At 46.8% G+C, this 23,021-nt stretch overlaps 1 protein-coding gene across 4 annotated transcripts in view; it reads right to left on the bottom strand.

The window, feature by feature from the left end:
- Positions 1-17,165, bottom strand: part of TMEM131L (transmembrane 131 like) — a gene marked incomplete at both ends in the record, with an annotated part of 190,820 nt that extends 173,655 nt beyond the window's left edge. For all 4 annotated transcript variants that reach the window (XM_080697376.1, XM_080697378.1, XM_080697377.1 and 1 more), the window contains 3 exons: positions 7,873-7,916; positions 16,668-16,738; positions 17,042-17,165. In XM_080697376.1, the coding sequence (XP_080553502.1) occupies positions 7,873-7,916; positions 16,668-16,738; positions 17,042-17,165 (239 nt within the window). The remainder of the gene's footprint in view (positions 1-7,872; positions 7,917-16,667; positions 16,739-17,041) is intronic.
- Positions 17,166-23,021: the final 5,856 nt, after the last annotated feature.

The following is a 23,021-nucleotide window of genomic DNA, read 5'->3' as shown; positions in this document are numbered from 1 at the left end:
AACCCAAATTTTTTTAAAAAATTAATGCCGGGCGTGGTGGCACACGCTTGTAATCCCCGCGCTTGGGAGGCAGAGACAGGAGGATCGCGCAGGTTCAAAGCCAGCCACACGCGCTGGCTTAGGAGACCCTGTTTCCAAATAAAAATGTAAAAATAGGTCTGGGAGTGTAGCCCGGAGGTAGAAGGGCTTCCAGGAACCCCAGTACCACCAAAAAAAAAAAAAAAAAGGAAAAAGGTTGTTGTGCCTGGAAAACAATTTTATTACATACTATGAAACCCTCCTTAAAAGCCTGTACTGTATTAAAGAGAAAATCTAAATTATGAGATTGATTACAGTCAAAGAAAATTCACATTACATTGTTCCTGCGCTGCATTATTAAATACATTCATTCTGCAAACCTCTCAGGGCCCACACGATCCTGGAGAAGGGATCACAGGGCTACATATGAAAGGAGCTAACACCCATTCTCTTTAAGAACTCACCACTGCAATGGCTCAATTAAAAAGCCACAACTGTAATCCTAATCCAACTGCTAGAGTTTCAACACAAATAGGGTCTTCCGTCTTGGATTTGGAGAACACGTGACCCTAACAAGTCATCGAGCCAAAAGACTTTGATAGCATGGGCTTCATTCTGGCGCTTAGCAGTCTTCCCCTAGGTGTTAGTTACTAAGTCTAGAGCTGGGAGGACATCGGCTGAAGGAGGCCGAGACAGGACCCGGGGCATCAGAGAAAGGCAGTTTCCAAAGGGAGAAGTAAATGCCCTGTGCTCAGGCAAGTGCTTGGGCTCTGTGCAACAGAACAGGAGGAAGCCAGGGGAAGGAAAAGTGCTGTGGCAGAGACAGACAGACAGACAGACAGACACTGAGAGAGTAAGTGCCAAGAGTGCACACATGCCCTGTAACTATGGGGAGTGGGAATAGGGGGATGAAGGCAGAAGAGACAAACAGGACCTCAGTCAGAAAGAAACTTCCGTGCCGTGCTCAGGAGTCTGTACTTTATCTACAGGTAATGTGGTCCACAAAGGCTGACTTGAAAAGGAAGCATATGGTTTCGATATGTCACCAGGTTGGTAATGTGGAGAACTGGCTGGGGTGGCTACACAGCGGAAGCGGGGAACCATGAGAAGACCAGCCCCACCTTCTGACTACGGGGCTGGCGTGGGGCTATGGAGGGCGCCAGGGGCAGGGCCACCGCTCACCAAGAGAGCTGTGCTGGGAGGAAGGAGGCCAAGAGCTCAGTTCAAGACACATTCATTCTGAAACACCTGAAAGCGGCAGGGAGCTCTCAGTGGGCAGCTGATCAGGTATAATCCATGTCCAACATTAGGCGGATGATGGATGGATGGATGGATGGATGGATGATGGATGGATGGATGGATGGATGGATGGATGGATGGATGGATGGAGTGGGCCATCAGTACAAGCAAGGACTGGTAATATAGCTCAGCGGTAGAGCACGTGCTTAGTATGCACAAAGCCTTGGCCTAATCCCCAGCACAAGAGGAAGGAAAAGAGGGAGAGAGAAAGGAGAGAAGGAAGGAAGGGGGAGGGAAGAAAAGAGGGGGGAGAGGGAGAGACAGACACAGACAGACACAGTCAGACAGGCAACAGCAAAGATGAGATGGCTCCAGGACAAGGCAGAGCGGGATTGGAAGACAGTCCACAGCGGAACCTTAGAGAGCCACGCTTAAGTTAACAAGTCTGAGATTCTATCAAAAAGTGAGGATCTTCGATTTCTAAAGGCAAAGACAGGTGGAAAGCGGTCCACTCCCTGTGGGGGCACAGAGCACCTTCCTGTCAAAAGGAAGCTTCCCTCAAGATGAAGTCCTTTTTGTCTCAATTACATCTCTCAGCAAGCCGCTGAGCGGGCCATGGAGTCATTTCATATGGCCTTTAACTGCCCTTAAAGTGTTTCAGGAGAATATATTTTGCTGCTATTCCTAATCAGATAAAGGGTCATTTTTTAAAAACAAACAAGAGCCTGTGGGGTGAGAACTTGCCTAGCATGCGTAAGGCCCAGGGTTCTATCCCCAGCACCAGCAAAAACAAAAAAAGGCTTCCACCGATACTGTGCCAGGCCAGTATTTGTGATTTCTATAACCATTACCAAAGCTGAAATGATATACTATTCACACTTTTCCAATATTGAAACTTCACATATTATAAAAAATACTGACCCCCCCTCCAAAAGGAGGAGCTTCCTAGAGCCTGTGGGTTCCAGCAGGAGCTGCAGTTAGCTCTCATTTGTTCTCATCACTGAATCCCCAACAGTAATCTCAGTTTCTCAGCAAAGGAACAGATTACCGTTGATATCTGAGAACACCCAGGAGGAAAGGGGCACGGAGGGGAGAGAGGGAAGCTTTCTACATAGTGCTTTCCTGGCTGTCAACCAAACACAATTACAGAGCATCCGCAGAAGATGGAGTCAAGATAATATGAAGGAACTCTTGAGTGGGCCTGGCACCCTGGGAGCTTCCGCAGGCTGCCTGTGAGGCGCCAGGCACACTGCTCTGCCCGAGAAGCCTCCGCCCCGACCTCGCGGGTCTGCGTCTGGCCCCATTGGCCCTACTTGGGAAGATCTGGGGGTGAAACTAAGATACTTCTTCACTCTCTAGATTCTACTTTGAGGGGACACACAGATTTATTTCTCTAGTTCCTAGTTAGCAGTAGCTCCCTCTATGAGTTCTTGCAGGACGATGTAGTTATTTTATCGGTAAATGGTGGCTCCAATTAGTGACTTCAAGTCACACTAAAGGTTGGCATTGTGGGGTAGTCCTTAAAATTAAAGCCACACAAAAAGTTGGGCGTGGTGGTGCACGCTTATAATCCCCACGCTTGGGAGGCTGAGACAGGAGGATCACATGGGTTCAAAGCCAGCCTCAGCTACTTAGTGAGGCTCTCAGCAACTTAATGAGACCCTGTTTCCAAATAAAGTATAAAATAGGTCTGGGAGTATAGCCCGGAGGTAGAAAAGCCCTAGTACCACAAAAAAAAAGAAAAAGAAATAAAATAAAATGAATAAAATATGAATAAATATGAACAAAATGAATAAAATAAAATGAATTTTAAAAATAAATGTATTTTAAAAAGTAAAACCACAAAAAAATTTAAAAAGGTGCAAGAAGATAATAATAACTTTATAAATAATATTAAGAATAAATGACATTAAAATAGCTGGGCAAACCTAGTATAGGATTATAGCCCAAAGTAAATACAAGTCCATGCTAATATAAAAAAATGACTGAATGTATAAATAAAACAGACAAATCTTCCATACACAAAAATTTCAAATAATCTGTATTCATATGCAGCTGAATTTTACTTCATAACTTGACTTCCAAAAGTATCAATAAGCTGGGCATGGTAGCACACAACTGTAATCCTAGTACTTGAGAGGCTGAGACAGGACTGCAGGTTCAAGGACTGCCTCAGCAATGTCATGAGACCTCAGCAACCAAGCAAGACCCTGTTTCAAAACACAAAAATAAAAATAAAGCTAAGGATAGCGCTCAGAGATAGAATGCCCCTATGTTCACACCCTAGTACGACCAAAAAACCCAGGGACATTTTACACACACGTGACCAGAACATCTCAGAACCTGCAAGGTCATTTCAAACAACGGAGTCTGGCAAACCATCAACCATGAACCTAATGAGACACAGGACTGGAAAAGCTGGACCAGGGTGGGGCCCGAGAAGGACCAAGGCACACACGCAGGTGGACCACTCCAAGATCCCAGCCGCAGGCGCGCCACCTGTGGAGTTATAAACCAAAGTACAAACATCCACGGGGCTACAGGATAGAAATAAGTGATTGTCCAAATAAGAGACTAGACAAATCTCCCATATGGGAAAAAAAAAAAAAAAAAAAAACTTTTTTTTGTGTGTGTGGTGCAGGGGAATGAACACAGGGGCATTTTTTTTTTTTTTTTTTTTTTTGGTGGTACTGGGGATGGAACCAGGGGCCTTCTACCTCCGGACTATACTCCCAGACCTATTTTATATTTTAATTGGAAACAGGGTCTCTTAAGCCAGCTGAGGCTGGCTTCGAACCTGCGCGATCCTCCTGTCTCAGCCTCCCAAGTGCGGGGATTACAAGCGTGTGCCACCACGCCCGGCTGGACCCAGGGGCATTCTAACTCTGAGCTATACCTCCAGCCCTATTTCATGTTTTGTTCTGAAACACGGTCTCACTAAGTTGCTGAGACTGGCCATGAACGTGTGATCCTTCTATCTCAGCCTCCCAAGCGCGGGGATTACAAGCGTGCGCCACCACATTCAGCTGAAAGACTTCAAATGATCCATGAAGGTAAAGCTTAACTCTACTTTGTGGCTTGTACCAAATAGGACATCAGGGGAACACTACTGAAATCCCAAAAGCGTGGGATGTACTTCAGTAACGTACCCATGTTGGACCTCATGTATGACATTAACAAGAGGGTAACCTGGGTGAAGGATATGCAAGAACTTTATATAGTCTCTGTAACTTTCCTATTAACATCCATTTGTTCTAAAGCACAAGAGTTTTGTTTGTTTGTTTTGCGGGTCTGAAGATGGAACCCAGGGGCATTCGATCTCCAAGAAACACCCCCTACCCTACTTTTTATTCGTTTTTTGGTTTTTTTTTTTTTTTTTTTGGTGGTACTGGGGGTGGAACCCAGAGGCTTTCTACCTCCGGGGCTATACTCCCAGACCTATTTTATATTTTATTTGGAAACAGGGTCTCACTAAGTTGCTGAAAGCCTCACTAAGTAGCTGAGGCTGGCTTCGAACCTGTGCGACCCTCCTGTCTCAGCTTCCCAAGCGCAGGGATTACAAGCGTGCGCCACCATGCCCAGCTTTATTCTTTATTTTTATTTTATTTTTTTTATTTATTTATTTTTTTTTTTTTTTGCAGGTCTAGGGATGGAACTCAGCGGCATTCAACCTCCGAGCTCTACCCCCAGCCCTATTTTTTATTCTTTATTTTGAAACCGGATCTCACTGAGTTGCAGAGAGCCTAAGTAGCTGAGGCTGTCCGCGAACCGCGGTCTCTACCTCCCGAAAAGTTGCAGAGGGCCTCACTAAGTAGCTGAGGCTGGCCCGAACTGCGATCACACCCACACCAGGATATGCAGGCCAGGCCTCCCCAGCTCCGGCTCAGGTGTCTGCGCCTACCTGCCATCTCCACCCGGAGTCCTGCCGTGTCTGAGACTCCTAGAAGACAACCAGGCGGAGTTGCTGCTCTTCCTCTGACTAAACCCTTTGCCGTCACAGCCATCATCAGCTCCCAACTGGAGCCCAAGTCCAGAGCCCTCCGTGACTTCCCTCTCCCCACACTCCGTACCCCACCCCAGAAACGAATCTTGTGCATTTTTCTCCATCACAATCCCACCGCCCCACCCTGAACTACCACCAGCATCCCGCACTTGGGCTCTCATAGAGCTAAAAAGGACTGTCTCTGTCATACCATACTAATATTTTAATAAAATTCACAATCACTTTTAAAATATATTTGACAGAATCTAAATACATTACAATGTGACCCACCATTATCCATTTAATAAATACACGAAGAGGATCTTTATACTTGGAGATTTTATATCGCTCCTTTGCCTCCATGAATTAATTTCCACCACTTACCCCAAATAATTTTTTTTTTTTTTTGGCAGGTGTGGAGATGGAACCCAGGGGCATTCAACCTCAGAGCTACACCCGCTGCCCTATTTTTTATTCTTTATTTTGAAACAGGGTCTCACTAAGTTACGGAGAGCCTCACTAAGTAGCTGAGACGGTCCACAAACCGCGATCCTCCAGTCTCAGCCTCCTGAATGCTGAGATTACAAGCGTGTGCCACCTCACCTGGCTTACCCCACGGAATTTTAACTTAATATTTCTATGCCCAGACAGACATGGCACTGAGGCACAAGGCTAGCAAGTTTGAGGCCAGCCTGGGAAACTTAAGAGAAATACTGTCTCAAAAATAAAATTAAAACTCTTGGAAGACTGAGACAGAATGATTCTGGGTTTACAGCCAGCACGCAATAATTTAGCAAGGTCCTATTTCAAAACCAAAAATAAAACAGGGCTGGGGGTATAGCTCAGAAGTAGAGTGCCCCTGAGTTCAATACCCAGTAACAGACACACACAAATTTAAATTAAATTTTAAAAAGGGCTGAGGGCTGGGAAGTGGGCAGGCTTGGTGGAACACACTTGTAATCCCAGCATTCCAGAGACAGGAATCAACTACTAGACAGGAATCAAGGCCAGCCTCAACTACTTAGTTCTTTGCAACTCAATGAAACCCTGTTTCAAAATAAAGAATAAAAAACAGGGCTGGGGGGTGTAGCTCTTGAATGCCCCTAGGTTCCATCCCCAGTACCAAAAAAAAAAAAAAAGTTGCATTTAATGATAGATCTCTGTGTAGGTTTTAGATAAGATGCTGAGGAAGTTTAGTGAATATATAGGGCCATTACTATAGCAAAAGTATGTCCATTCACATCTATTTATGTGATCAAGTTTTTCAGTGCTCAGTGCCAACAAAAAAAAAAGATGGTAAAAATAGGATCAAACTGATTTTGACTAAACCTTTCTAATGATCTATCAGCTGCAAATTTGAGTCCTCCTTCAATTTTGTTCAAAAGATCTGAAAACTCTCATAAGGTCATCTAAGCAGAGCTAATCACACTTTTTCCTAACCAACGCCAATACTTCAGACTGTCTTCTTGTTTACCCAAGAGAAACCAGGCAGCAGGACCAGAGCTGGGTGAGGGACAGATACACTTTTATTTTAGAACGTTGAGCAATGAGATTGGGAAAGCAGAGGTAGAAAGGCATAGCTTGCAACCTCAGACATACCAGCTTTAGGAGAATGGACAGGGATCTGGAAACTTGTCCTGTGAAAGTTATCCTCAGACCCAGAGCAGACCACAGTCCCACTGTGCCAACTGACCAAGACTGCCTCATAACCTAAGTATTCTCTTTAAGACATAATGAACATTTCTTATTTGCTAGTTCCCAATTTAAAGCCTTATAAGAAATCATGACACGGGCCGGACGTGGTGGCGCACGCTTGTAATCCCGGCGCTTGGGAGGCTGAGACAGGAGGATGGCACAGGTTCGAAGCCAGCCTCAGCTACTTAGTGAGGCTCTCAGCAACTTAGTGAGACCCTGTTTCCAAATAAAATATAAAATATGTCTGGGAGTATAGATTGGAGGTAGAAAGCCTCTGAGTTCCACCCCCAGTACCACCAAAAAAAAAAAAAAGAAAGAAAGAAAAAAAGAAATCATGACACAAATAAAAATAAAACCCACACTCCTTACTGTGGCACCTAAGACCCCACTCTTCTCTCTATTCTACGAGCCAGCACCGACTTCCCCAAAGGCCATGCAGCCAGCTCTTCCAACAACCTCTGGCCTGCCTCCTGCTGTCCCCAGCACTCTCCCTTGGCTTGGCGCCCTACTTCCCCCAGCTGGAACGTCACCTCCCAAGAGGGGCCTTGCCTGACCACCCTGTCTCTCTACAATAAGAACGCAAATTCTTATCATGAACATAATTATTTTATTTACATAATGCCTGAAGCCTCGCTACGCCCAATATAGGTCTTGATCGATGTCTGCTCCTCTCCCAGCACGTGCTGACCTCACTAGATGTTTGTGAACAGAGGAGGGACTGAGCACGTCCTGGGAAAAGTGCAGCTGGCGTGGCAAGGGCAGACCTTTCCTCTGTACTGCACCGCCCGTCGGACAGGACAGATGCCACAAAAGCCAAATGGAAAGGCACATCGCAGATAACATTAAACACATAAGCACAGACACAGTCGAGACCTCGGAGAACATCAGAGGGGGCAGGGGAATTTAACTAGCACCCACTGGCTCCCACTTTTCCTTACCTCTTCTCTTCAGAAGGCTCCTCCACATCCTCTTCAGCTTCGCCCTGTTGAAAAAGAACATGCTTTACTTAACACCTGCTTCACAGAAACAAAAGCTCACCCAAAGCAATTCTTCAGCCTGCCATGGTGGCACACCCGCAATCCCAGGACTAGGGAGACTGAGACAGGAGGATCACAGGTTCAGGACCAGACTCGGCAACTTAGTAAGACTCTCGGCAACATACGGAGTGCTGTTTCAAAATAGGGGGTGAGGGGGGCAAAGGGGTGTGGCTCAAAGACAGAATGCCCTCTGGTTCAATCCCAGTAACACACACACACACACACACACACACACACACACACACACAAGCAGTTCTTCAACTTTGAAAGAGTGATCAATGTCTACAAGAATAACTGGCACAAATATTCCATACATACTTTTTTTGTGGTATTAGAGATGGAACCCAGGGGCTTTCTACCTCTGGGCCACACTCCCAGACCTATTTTATATATTTTTTTCTTTGTTTGGTGGTACTGGGGGTGGAACCCAGGGCTTTTCTACCTCCTGGCTATACTCCCAGACCTATTTTATACTTTATTTGGAAACAGGGTCTCACTAAGTTGCCGAGAGCCTCACTAAGTAGCTGAGGCTGGCTTCGAACCTGTGCAATCCTCCTGTCTCAGCCTCCCAAGCGCGGGGATTACAAGCATGCGCCACCACTTCAGGCTCATAGATACTTATTTTAAGAATGACATGACACCAACAAGAATTTAAAAATCATAAACTGCCAAGCAAACCCTTAGTAATTTAGTGGAAGTAAACATTCTCCTGTTTAAAAATCATGACCTAAACACAACCTCAACAATAGTTTTAGGTGGCACTTCTCTTTAAGAATTCTTAACATTTATTTTAATCACACGTAAAGGTGAAGGCTAATTAAAATCCCCCAATTCAGAAAATGTACTGTTTCGCTCAGAATTCTTTCAATGAACACCTGATATTTCCTGACACCAATGCAGAAAAGCTGGTGATTGTGTACAGGATATAAATACCGCATTCAAAAGCTCTCCTGAAATCATCTGCCAGGCTTCCCAGGAGGAACTCTGACCTCGTGTAATGCAGGAGAGGGGCAGAAGAGAGGGGAACCAGAACACAAGCAAGAGGCGCTGGGCACAAAACCGGTGGGCCAGTGCAGCTGCTCTGCACCTGCGCTCCCAGCTCTCACTCGACTGCCAACCTCAGGGATGCTCACCCCACCCGCCACCGCTCTGCCTCTCCGGCCCCTCCTCCGTTGCCTGGTTCTCCTGGCCCAGACCTCCACACTCACCACTGTGCATGTTAACACAGGGCCGTGACCACCAGGCCCAGGTCCCTATTTCCTGCCCCAACCTCTCAGCCTGGCACCTGTAGATACTCACAGCTGCCCGGCTTTCCAGGCGCCTCCCGCGCTGTGGCTCAGCGCAGCCCTGGGTTGCAGGATGGATTCTTCTACAAATCACAGTCCTCTTTCCAAATGACTCCAGGACATGGCTGGGGACCCCAGGAACAGCTATCTCCCGCACCAGCTTACCAACGTCAGGGGTGCTGGCAAGCAGCTTCGGGTGTGAGCAGCCCCTCTGCTGCCGGGGCAGCATCATAGGACTTGATCCTGAGACGAGCCTCAGGCTCACCCGGCCGGGCTCCCCTCCCTTCAGCTTCAACAATCAGTTCAAACCTGCCCTTTCTCTCCCATTCCTCCCATGCCCCGGGCCTTGAGAACCTGGAAAGACAGGGCGTACTACTGAGCTACACCCCAGCTCACCCCAAGCTCTTCCACAGAAGGTCAGCACAGCACAGGCCTTAACACACCCTTCTCCTTCCTCTATACGCACACGGCAGGCCCTGGGTTCCCATTTAAAGTGTCAATGTAAAAACACTAAACTGTACAGTCTACCACATATAGGGCTCCGAGCTGAACACACTGGAACCCAGAGGCATTCTCTCCCAGCTGCATTCTCAGCCCTATTTTTTATTTTATATATATTTTTTCTTTATTTTGAAACAGGGTCTAAGTTGCAAAGGACCTCGCTAAATAGCTGAGGCTGTCCTTGAACCACAATCCTCCCATCAGGAGCTCCCAAGTGCTGGGATTGCAAGCATGCACCACCAACCCCCCGCCAGATTTTTTTTTTTTTTTTTTTTTTTTGGTACTGGAGATGGAAACCAGGTGCATTCTACCTCCGAGCTACACCCCTAACCCGATTTTTTTGTTCTTTATTTTAAAACAGGGGTCTCACTGAATTGCAAAGGACCTCATTAAGTAGGTGAGGCTGTCCTTGAACTGCAATCCTCCTGTCTCAGCCTACCAAATACTGGGATTGTAAGCGTGCGCCACCACACCTGGCTGCCAGATTATTATTTTTTTTTTTTTTTGTATTGGGGACTGAACCCAGGACATTCTTCCTTTGAGCTACACTCCTAGCCCTATCTTATTTTTTTTTTAAACAGGGTCTCACTAAATTGCTGAGGCTGGCCTCAAAACTGTAATCCTCCTGTCTCAGCCTCCCAGGCTGCTGATACAGTTTCCTAAGAGTCTCTCTCCTGCCCTCAGCCTTAAGTAACCCTCAAGTACACACTGGCCTCTTCTCTCAGTTCCTACATCTCTACACCTGAATGCTGCCTCAGAACATGACCAGTCTCATCTCGCATCAATACCACAACACCACCAAGTTCCCAAAGAGCAGGGACCAATCCTGTAACCTCCACCCCCTCCTGACTGTGCCTCAGGGCCCTTGCACTGACTGCTAATTCCCTCACTGCTTTCAAAGGCTGACTCAAGTATATCCTTATCAAAGTGGCATGCTTTGCTCTCTTAAACTAAAACTGCAAAGCCGGGCGTGGTGGCGCACGCTTGTAATCCCCGCGCTCGGGAGGCTGAGACGGGAGGATGGCGCAGATTCGAAGCCAGCCTCAGCTACTTAGTGAGGCTCTCAGCAACTTAGTGAGACCCTGTTTCCAAATAATGTATAAAATAGGTCTGGGAAGCACAGAGGTAGAAAGCCCCTGGGTTCCACCCCCAGTACCACCAAAAAATAAATAAATTAAAAACTAAAAATGTAACTCTCATCACTACCCCATCCCACTACCGCCTTAACATGGAAGCCCTTTGGACAAACTAAAGAACTTATAATTTAAAAAAAAAGAACTTAACAATTTATCCTATCTTGCCACGTGTCTCCCCTGGGCTGCAAGCAGCACAGGGCAGGTGCCTGTTTATCATGGCATCCCCTGGCCAGCAGATGTGCGTGGCACAGAGTACATGCCCAGCAGATGTCTGTAGGGCTGAGTAGAAGCTAGCTCTCTTCTAAACCTTAGTCGATCTGTTCCGAAAACGTCGTTAAGTGCCTTTTTCTGGATCAAACTGAGGGCCGGGGAGGGGAGAGCTCAGCGGTAGAACACGCCTCATACGCGTGAGGCCCCGGGCTCAATCCCCGGCACCACACACCTGCCAAAACACAACAGGAAATTATTTTAAATTATTTCCCTCTGATACAATACTGCCTTTCTGGTCAGATTATAGTGAAGAGCACAGAAACAGAGGAGCTGGAGCTCAGGCTCTGGAACTAAATGCTTTCTGGATTCAAGTCCCTCCACTGCCGTTTTCTTCTTGCCTGAGGAGAGCGATTTATTTAACTGCTCTGTGGCTCGGTTTCCTCAGTGTACTCTGTATGATCAGGTCATAATACTGCATATCTTTTAGAGGATGCTTATAAGTTTATACCAATATGGTGCTTAAATGATGCGGGTAGGCTGGGCACTGTGACACCCAAACCTAGCACTTGAGAGGCTGAAACAGGAGGACTGCAGGTTCAAGGCCTCTGCAACAGAGCAAGACCCCGTTTCAACATAAGATAGAGCTAAGGGTGCAGGGCACGGATGAATGCCCCTGGATTCAGTCCTCAGTACAAAAAAAAAAGATGGCACTAGTCATCAAACCGTTAGCTATTATTTTTTCAATGCTGATGGTGGAAGAAGATTAAACCAAAAATAGACCTCCATGACAAAGATTTCCAAATGCTAGTCAATGATTCACTGACTGGGGCAGGGCGCTGTTACATAACACAGAACCTGAGCTAATAGGAAGAGCCCAGATGTTCAGCCACTTCCTGTTTCACCTTCTACCAACTTCTGTTATCCACGCCCTCGGCCTTAAGAGGGCAGAAAATCAACAAGACACGGGCTTCCCAAGTCACTGGATTTTCTATTCATCACTGACCCCAGGATTCAGCTGGGCTGGGCCAATGCTCAGCATCTGCTGAGGGCACAAACAAGCCAGCTGTCACCTGCGTCAGATAACAGCTGCTCCTCCTTAGCACCCAACTCCGTGTCCGCATCCCAAACCTGCGAGCAGGGGGTGTCGGATGAGTCCTCTCAGGCTAGTGGCCTGGAAGAACACAGTCCAGGCGGCCCTTCTTGTAGGCCGCAGAAATGTTGTGATCAAATTCTAATAGGAAATCGACACCAAGGGCACCGCACCTGCCACCTTCGGACTGGCTAGCCTCCGAAATAGGGGAGCAGGGCAAGACGCTGACAACTGCCTCTCCCCCCAGGAAGGCTTCGTGGGCTTACTACTGAGAGCCTTCTCTACGCAGAATACAGGGTCCTGGCCTCAGGAGCCCCCAGGCCCTCTGTGTCCAGATACTTGAAACACTACAAGAAACCCAGAGGGAGAAAGAGGATGGAGCTGGAGGTAGAGCTCAGAGGCAGAGGGCTCGCCCGGTATCCACGTAACCCTGGATTCCATCCCCAGCACCTCAAACAAACCAAGGGAGAGATGATGAGAAGGCCACTAAAAGGCAGCAGGAGGAAGCGTTCAGGCCTGAACCACCAGCAAAGCAGCCGTGTTTGTTCCTGCTCACAGCAGATAAAGTGCGGGGCCAGGGTCAGGCTGAAGGGAGGGTGCAGAGGGGTGACGGAGCAGAAGACAATGTCAGGCTGCGGAAGAGCCCCAAGGCCAGAGCAGGTCGAGCAAACATCATCACTCCGTGTGGAGCACAGGGAACAGGGAACCGGACCCTTCCGACCTGAGGGCGAAGAAGGTGCCCAAACTGTGCGACCACCTCGTGGCAGTGAGCGCTTGAAGACACTTGTTTGGTTTTAGGCCATCACCACTCTTGAGTCAGTGTGCTGAAGTTCCGTAAATCTAAGAATAAGATCACATCTGTTTTTCTTTCCTCCCCGTCCTTATGACCATTGGTGAACGCACACTTTGTTACTACACCAAATGATCTAATATAAGACTGCATGACAAAAAGATTCGCTTGGGCCTGAGGGTGTGGCTCGGGCCTGAGGGTGTAGCTCCTCCGTAGAGCACTTGCCTGACATTCACAAGGCCCCAAAATTCAATCCTGGAAAAAACAATAGGATATAACTTATCCACAGAATCGCAGAGCACACCGGTACTGAGTTACCTGCCCTAGTTCCACCCCTTAAAGCAGAAATGCTGTTCACGTTTCTCCTCCGAAGACCAAGCCTATGGGTCAGATGACAGAACACCGAAATGACAGGCAGCCTGCATCATCGGGTGCTCACTAAGATCAAAGCACTTAATCCTCAGGAAGCCCTCAGAAATCAGCACCAGCACCCCTCCCACCCACCACTCCGCAGAGAAGAAACCCAGTGCAAAGAGGTCAACTAAAGCCGAAGGTATAGCTCAGTAGTGCCTTGCGCTTGTTAGCTCGTGGGAGATCTCCAGGACAAAAGAAAAAAAATGGGTGAATTAACAGAGGTAAAAGGGAGAGAGTCAGAATTCCCAGCCAGGAGGCCTGGTCAGAGGGCTTGGTGGTTCCAACTATTCAATTATATTGGGCTTTATTAATGATGAGTTATTCCAGTTCTAATCACAAGTATATCAGAAAAAGGGAGGGGAGAGCCAATTAAAAGGAAATACTTCCAAAATGAGTAACTGTATAAACAGTGTTGGTAAATGTTAGTACTGTATTTATTGAATGCCACATCCTCTGATATTTCTAGTTGAGCCATCACTATAACTCTTAGATTCTAAAGCCATCTTGTCTTCCTGGATGAAAGGAACTCAACCTACTAGAGTCTGGGTTGTTTTGTTGTTGTTGTTTTGTTTGTTTGTTTGGTTGGTTGGTTTTTGTTTTGTGGTACTGGGGGTTGAGCCTAGGAGCAGTCTAACTCGGAGCTACCTACACTTTCAGCCGTTTTTGTTTTTTTTTTTTTTAGTACCAGGGACTAAACCCAGGGGCATTCTACCCCTGAGCTACACCCCAGCCCTACTTTTTTTACTATTATTTTTTATTTTGAAACAGGGTCTCACTAAGTTGCAAAGGGCCTCACTAAGTAGCTAAGGCTGGCCAAAAACCTGTGATGATCCTGTCTCAGCCTTCTCAAGTACTGGGATTACAAGCATGCACCAATATGCCCGGCTATTTTTCTTTTTTTTTTTTTTTTTTTTTTGAAACTGAGAATCTTACTCCTCCTGCCTCAGTCTCCCAAGTATTAGGATTACAGGTGTGTGCAACCACATCCGGCTCAACATACTAACTAGTTAACTGAGCAGACAACCCTCAAATTTAAGTAACACCTACAAATATCCTCTTTCAACAGACTCCTTATGATACACATGAAGATACAGTTCAGAAAAAATTTTTTAAACACTTTGAAAAGAATTCCTTAAAAATAACTCTCTTCAAAACTCTGCAGCTATGAGAAATACACATAGCCCAATAATTTATAAGATTTATAGAGGGGGAGTATTTTGAAAATTATTTCACATAACAGTTTCACTTTCACTATACATTTACTAAAATAACAGCTATAATGCCCTATAGTGACTCTTGCATAAAGACAGCTGCTCAAATCTAACAATTTTGATCAAAACAAACTATTACATATACCAAGTCAAACCAGAAAGCAACATTTCATAAAATAATTCTTGAGCCTACAATTAATTATATCATAGACCTTAACATTTCTATCTCTGGGCACAGTGACTACATCTCCAACTAATGGTGTAACCAATGAGAATCTATCATTTCCTTCCCCATTTGTCTGGGTTGGCTTCCAACACTAACTAGTAAGAGGTAGAGACTGCAACTAAGTCAAAATGTAAACACACGAGTCTGGCGAGGTGGAGCATGTTTGTAATCCCAGAGCTTGGGAGGCTGAGACAGGAGGGTCACAGATTCAAAGCCAGCCTCAGCTACTTAGCGAGGCTCTCACCAACTTAGTGAGACCCTGTTTCCAAATAAAGTATAAAATACATCTGGGAGTAAAGCCCAGAGGTAGAAAAGCCCCTGGTTTCCACCCCTAGTACCGCAAAAAAAAAAAAAAAAAAGGCAAATACACATGGTAGGTAACACATAGGAGAGATCTGGCAATGTCTGGAGGGACCACTCTTAAACAAGGGCCTGGAGGCTGGTGCCACGGTGCTTGACTGTGGTTTCAGTTAGTTATTCAGGAGGCTGAGGCAGGAGGACGGCTTGAGCCCAGGAGGAAGAATTCACCAGAGCCAGCCTGGGCACCATAGTGAGACTTAAAACAAGAACAAAATGGGTTGGGCGGACATGAGTGCCACTGGCATCCAGGAGGTACAGACCTGGGGTGGAGCTTAGCATCCTACCCGCACAGGTCAGCCCCCCACAACAAAGTGCCTGACTCCACTGCTGAACAGCTGTGATGTTTACAAATAGAACTCCTTTTCTAACGCAAATAAATCGAGTGTTCACTGTGATTCTTTCAGTAGATGATGAATGATTCCTCCTACTTTATCCTTCTCTGTCTATTCAACCCTTGAACAACACACCTGTATTATAATCAGGAGAAAAATCAACTCGGGAGTAGAGTTTTAGGAGAAGGAAAGACCGTTTGCTGATGGGGCTTTTTCTCAAAGGACTGGTCTCGTGTTGCCTGCTAGCCCTTCAAGAAGGGTCCAGGAAAAACTCCCTCTAAAATCACCTCTCTGCCTTCAAGCTGTTATTCATTAGCCCTGGTCAAAACGAATATGGCAAACATCTCAAAATGAGCACTCTCGGTGTTACACAGAGAAAGAAGAAAGCCGAAACGTAAAACGGCCGGGTCTCTCCAGTGAAGTTACAGTTAGACATCCTGTTTTTAACACTACCACCAATGTGGGAAGTAATGAGAATGTTAAAAACTGCCACACACGAACGAACACAAGCACACGCGCGCGCACACACACACACACGCGTGCGTGGGGAATAGTCTCTTATCATTCAATACACACCCCTAAAAATGCATTCTGGGTCACTACTGCTGCTGGTGACAGTCAACAATATTGCCTCTGAATGTGGACTTTCGCAGTCCCTGGGAATCTCTTGCCGAAGTCAAACCTTAAAATCAACACCCAAGCTCTTCACCGCACCGTATCTGTGGCAGCAAGCAGCCCTCTGTGCTGCAGATTCCCAATAAAACATTAGCTATTATTTTTCCCCATGCATTCATTATATCATCAAATGGGGGGGGGAGGAAAACCTGAAATTCAAGTTCTTAAGTGGGTGTACTCTAACAGGAATTAAAGGCACTTGGAGAAAATTCAAGATCACAAGCCTTTAAAGTCACATCTTCATCCCAAAGCTACTTAGCGCTAATGGGAAGCCCCACTCACTAGCATTTATGGAAATCAATATGCCAGCTGGACGCCACCTCCCCGCCGCCTGCCCCCGGGCCGGCCTGACTCAGCCCGTCACATGGAGGGAGGCGGCCCGGGGGCCACCGCTGCCAGGTGCCCCGGGGGGCATCTGCCCAGCCCGGGCCGCGGCCTCGCTGCCCACGCCGCGCGCGTCCTCACCTGGGTGGGCAGCAGCAGCTCCCCGTCCTCGGCCTGCCACAGCTCCACCACGCTCGGCAAGGGCTCGATCGCTGCACCGACGCCCGAGGAGAGCCAGACAGCAAACAAAACCCAAAACAGAAACACACACGGCGCGTTTTTATTGCGGAGAACAGCCAGGCTTCCTGCTCCCCCTCCCGCCTCCCCAAACCAGTCTCCTTCCCTCCCGGGCCGGCACGGGCGCTCGGCGGGCCGGGCCGCAGGGGCTGGGGGCCGGCCGGGCGCCCCGCGCCCCGGGCCCGGGAACAAAGCTGCACAAAGGCTGGCGGCTAGCGGTCCTCCGGCCGCCTCCCGCGCCCGCGCCCCCCGCAGCCCCGGACCCCGGGCGCGCTGACCTGGTCCCGGGGCCCCCCCCGGGCGGCAGCCGGGCAGCAGGACCTGGAGGACGCCCAGCAGGAGGTGGACGGCCGCGGCCGTGCGGCGGGAGCGGCCGGGCTGCGGGCGCCGGGGCCCCGCCATGCTGCGCTCGCTGGAGCCGGAGTCGCCGCCGCCGCCGCCGCCGGAGCCGCGCGCCCCGCCCCGCCCCGCCCCGCCCGCCCCGGGGCTCGAACGCGCGGCCCGCGGGACGTGGACAATGCGAACGCGCCGCCCGCGCCGCCGCGCCCCCTTTGTTGGCGGCGTGGGGAGCCGGCGCGCTGCAGCCGGAGAGCGGCGCGGATGGCGCAGGGCTGGCCAGGAAACGCCAGTGCCGCCGCATGGCCGCTGCCAGCGCCGCAGCGAGGATATCCGGTGGCTGCGGAGTCTGTAATTTGGCATAAAAAGAGCTCCCCCACCCCCCCCCCGGCCCCCGAGGCGGACTCAGCGGCGGGGGGCGCCCCGGTGGAGCCCCGCCCGGGCCTGGCAGGTGGCTTGGGGGTCGCAGCTCCGGAGACCCTGCCCGCACCCCTTGGCCCGATCGGACTGCAAAATTCAGCCAGCCTCTTTGGGAAACGTGGTTGGGGTGGAGGACGCGCTGGCCGGCCTGTGCCTCGCATGAACAGGGCAATCTAAGTAAACTTGGAAATTCATTTCCTGACCCCGGGTTTGCACGCCCATCACCCAAAAGCCCGGGGTCTGGGGTCTCCAGTAGCATCACGCCTCGGCCACCGCGGTCACGAACAATGGCTTCGCAAGGAATCGGTGGGCGGAACACACAAGTATCCGCAGCCTTAGGACCTCGCGGCTCATCTGCTGTTTCCAGGGGAGCTTGCGTGGAATTCAGAGAACACGAGCTCTATGGTTTAGAGAGGGGAAGTGATGGGGCACACCTGTCTGCTTACACTGATCCTCTGTTTAATTGCTTCTGGTGCCTTGCAGTCTAGACTATGGAAAAGCGGTGGTCACACACCAGAACGCACGCCTGTGCGGGCGAAATGTAGATCCCTCTCCATAAACACGGTCCCGCGCACACCCACTTGGTGATGGAGCTCCCACTTACCTCTAAACGAGATTAAATCGCCCAATTTCTTTACCAAACTTAATGTTTGAGGGTGTTTTCATAAATACAAATTGCCAGTGTAAAAATTTTTTTAAAAAAGTCATTTTGCATTATCCAACTTGAACCTCCAAGTGTCTAGGGATCGAGCCCAGGACCCTTCCTTCTACCTCTGAACTACACCCTCACCATTATTTTGCTTTTGGTTTTGAAACAAGACCTCACTAGGTTGGTGAGGGTTTCTCTAAATCGCTGAGGCTGGCTTCGAACCTGGGACCCTCCTTGTCTCTGCCTCCCAAGTACTGGGATTGTAGGCATGCGCCACCAGGCAGGACTCCTTTTTTTTTTTTTTTTCCCATATTTCTTACAAATATCTTCCTTAGCAAGAATCCCATCCCAAAGTGCCCTTTTTTTTTAATCCTCATTTCAGTTCTCCAGGTTTGTCTTTGCTCCTTAAGACTCAGAAGGATGTCTAATAAAAATATTTGTGTTGAGTTGATGATATAGCTTATTGGTAGAACCCTTGATGAGCAAGTGTAGGGCTCTGGGTTTGATCCTCAGCACTGCAAAAGAAAACAAAAATTCTTCAAACGTCAAAGGTCAGAGTTTGTTTCTAAGTGAAATTTTTATTTTATAAGTATTTATTTACAGTATGTAATTTTAAGTCATCTTATAACTGTTAAGAAATGAAAACAACCAAACAGTAACAGCCTAACAGGTTTTACTAAACAAGTTTAATAAAAAAATGATGCAAAACATTTTTGCTGATTTTTTCGTTTTCTTTGTTTTTGTTTTTGTTTTGTTTTGGGGATTGAATCCAGGGAAATTCTACCTCCAAGCTACATCCCCAGCTCTACTTTATTTTTTACTTGGAAACAGAGTCTCAGTATATTTTAGAAGGCCTCATGAGGTTGCTGAGGTTGCCAGTTAACCTGCAATCCTCCTGTCTCAGCCTTCCAAGTACTGGGATTACAGGCATGCACCACTGCGCCCAGTTTTCTGCTGATTTTTAAGATATTTTACTAGCCGGTCATGGTGGCGCATGCTTGTAATCCCAGCATTTGGGAGGCTGAGACAGGAGGATCACGGCTCAGGGACAGCCTCAGCTACTTAGTGAGGCCCTCTGCAACTCAGTGAGACCCTGTTTCCAAATAAAGAATAAAAAATTGGTCTGGGGGTGTAGGTCGGAGGTGGAATGCCCCTGGGTTCAATCCCCAGCACCACACACAAAAATATTTTACTCTTTTATTAATAAAGTCTTTCTCCGCAGCAAAGTGTATCATGGTATCAATGAATGACTTTAAAGGTACAGTCACACTGCTGTGAACCATATCTAAATCTCTCATTTGTTCCCCTACTGAAGGTTTTCAAGACCAGCCTGATCTTTTCAAGTTGTGGTCTTGCGAACTTTACAAAGTGGGTAATGCTATTGACTGTTACTCACAAAGCCAGAAGCGAGTATCTGCAGGGCCACGGGGTTAGGGAGGGATATGGGATTACACAGCTGTCTTCTTAGATAAATCTGACCTACTTAGCCTTTTCTGGAGCTATTTTTCATGCTGACTCATGAACAACAGGAAAGTTATGGCCCATTAAGCATCTACCATGTTTTGGGGTAAACCTGTTCTCCAAAGAAAAAAACTCATGTGTCTTGGTGCTATATTTCCATAATTCCCCTCGTCAACAGTAAATGTCGTCACAGAATATTAGAGCTGGAAAAATTGGGGACATCATTTAATGGCCCAACTCCTTCATTTCATAGAAGAAGAAATTGAAGCCCAGAAAAGGGTGAAAATATCTGAATTATAGAGCTCCTTTTAGTGACAGGGTTGTGGAGAAATATTTATATGAAAGAATGCTAACAGAAAAAAAAACTAATGTCAGCATGAATTCAGTCAATATGAAAATTCTATACACAAGAGTAAATAGCAGAGAAGAGGTGCTACAGTGATATCTTAGTACAGTGTATCAATGTTAATGGTTTTTATTTTTACTTAATTTTGAGAATATCCGTTTTTTAAGGTTAGATCCACATAAACATAAGCTAAATTTTTTTAAGTCACACCAAAGTCAGGTGTGATGGTGTTTACCTGTAGTCCTAGTACTTGTAAGTCTGAGATAAGAGAATCACAAGTTTAAGACCAGCCTTGGCAATTTAGCCAAACCCTGTTTCAATTTTATTTATTTATTTATTTATTTTTTATTTATTTTGGTGGCACTGGGGGTGGAACCCAGGGGCTTCTCTATCTCCAGGCTACACTCCCAGACCTATTTTCTACTTTATTTGGAAACAGGGTCTCACTAAGTTGCTGAGAGCCTCACTAAGTAGCTGAGGCTGGCTTCGAACCTGTGCGATCCTCCTGTCTCAGCCTCCCAAGCGCGGGGATTACAAGCGTGCGCCACTACGCCCGGCCCTGTTTCAAATTTTAAAAAAATAAAATAGGGCTTGGAGTGAAGCTCAGATCTAAAACAGTTTCACAGGAAAAAAAAGAAAAAGAAAAGAACCCAGGTGTGATGGCTCATGCCTATAATTCCAATACTGGGGAGCCTGAGACAGGAGGGACCAGGGTAGAGGACAGCCTCGGCCACATGGACAGGCTCTCAGCAAGACAGTGAGACCCTATTTCAAAACAAAAAAAGGGTTGGGGATCTAATTGGGTATAGAAAGTCCTTGGGTCCATTCCCCAGTGCCACAAAAAAAAAAAAAAAAAAAGTAAGAGAGAGAAAGAAAGAAAGAAGGGAAGGAAGGAAGGAAGGAAAGACAGGAAGACAGGTTGGCTCAGGGGTCGAGCACTTGGCTAGCACACATGAAACCCTGAAAATAAAAAGCCATAAATGGATAAATTAGTGCTTTTGTGTGTGCGCATGTGTATTTGTGTTCAGCACCAGGGATTGAGTCCAGGGGCTTTCTATTTCTGATCTATACCCTCAGCCCTTTTTTATTTTAAAACAGGGTCTCAGCCAGGCACAGTGGCACACGCCTGGAATTCCAATACTTGGTAGGTTGAGACAGGAAGATGGCAGGTTCAAGACCAGCCTCAGCAACTTAGCAAGGCCCTGTTTCAAAATAAATTAAAAGGGCTAGAGAGGAAGCTCAGAGGTAGAATGCCCCTGGGTTCGTTCCTGAGTACCACAAACAAAACAAAAAAAAACCAGGTTTTGCCAAGCTATAGGTGCACTAACCTTGAACTTTCCAACCTCCTGCCTTAGCCTCCCAAGTACTGGGTTTACAGGCATGCACTATCATGTCCAGCTCAAGACATTTTTAAATATGCAAGGTTTTTTTAAACTTTATTTATTTATTATTTATTTATTTATTTATTTTGCAGTACTGGAGATAGAACCCAGCGGCATTCTACCTCTGAGTGACACCCCCAGTCCTATTTTTTATTCTTTCTTTCTTTATTATTTATTTATATTTTTGTGGTACTGCGAATGGAACCCAGGGATATTCTACTTCCAAGCTACACCCCAGCCCTATTTTTTATTCTTTATTTTGAAACAGGGTCTCACTGTGTTGCAAAGGGCCTCACTAAGTAGCTTAGGCTGGCCACGAACCGTGATCCTCCTGTCTCACCCTCCCAAATGCTGGGATTACAAGTGTGCGCCACCACACCTGGCTTAAATATGCAAGATTTAACAATTTTTTAACCTACTTGAACTTTGTTCTTTTTAAAATTAATATGACTAAAAAAAGAAAGTTTATAAGAGCTAGTTGTATCTCAACACATCCTACATAAAATCAACTATGAAGCCAAATCATCGTCTCTAATCCAGAGGAGATTCAACATTCAAGGTCACATGGTATTTGTGAAGATTAAATGAAATAATGTTTGATAAACATCTGGTATTAGGTGTTCAATCAATGCTGCAAATGATATCATTCATTCACATGGTGGAGACATGCCAAGCTTTCATTAATGTGGTAAATTCAATACAGATGATTCAAGCACTTGAATTACCTATTCATTAAAGTTTTACACCGGGCGTGGTGGCTTGTAATCCCAGCATTCAGGAGGCTGAGACTGGAGGATGGCGGTTCGTGGACAGCCTCAGCTACTTAGTGAGGCCCTCTGCAACTCAGTGAGACCCTGTTTCAAAATAAAGAATAAAAAATAGGGCTGGGGGTGTAGCTCAGAGGTAGAATGCCCCTGGGTTCCATCCCCAGTACTTCAAAAAAGAAAAGTAACCTGAGCCAGGTGTGGTGGCACACACACCTGTAATCCCAAAACTTTGGAGGCAGAGACAGGAGGATCTCAGGATCCAGGCCAGGCTCAGCAATTTAGAGACTCTGAATAAAAGTAAAAAATAAAAGGGACTGAGAGTAGCCGAGTGTGGTGGTGCATACCTGTTTTCCCATTACATGGGAGACTGAAACAGAAGGATCGCAGGTTCGAGGACAGACTCAGCAACTTAGTGAGACTCTATTTCAAAATAAAAAATAGAGCTGGGCATTTTGGTGCACATTTGTAATCCAAGTACTTGGGAGACTGAAACAGGAGGATCAAAGTTCACTGACAGCCTCTGCTACTTAGTGATGCCCTCTGTAACTTAGAGACCTTGTTTCAAAATAAAGAATAAAAAATAGGGCTGTGTATGTAGCTCGGAGGTAGAATGCCCCTGGCTTCAATCCCCAGTACCACAAAAACAAAACAAAATAAAATTGACTAAATTAAAATTTGATAACTTTTAAAAAGTTAAAGATAAAAATTGTGAAGGAAGGCTACTGTGGTTTATACAGGATGACTTGGGTGTGGTCCTGCTAAATGTTTAAATATGATTAGGGCTGGGAATGTAGCTTGGTGCAAGAGTGCTTGTCTAGCATGTGGGAGGCCCTGCGTTGGATCTCCAGCACCACAAAAAATAAAATAAATATGATTAAATAAATGATGTATGCAGTC

Source organism: Muscardinus avellanarius (assembly GCF_963383645.1).
Source record: "Muscardinus avellanarius genome assembly, chromosome: 6".
NCBI classification, from domain to species: Eukaryota; Metazoa; Chordata; class Mammalia; order Rodentia; family Gliridae; genus Muscardinus; species Muscardinus avellanarius.
This window is presented reverse-complemented; position numbering and strand designations above follow the sequence as displayed.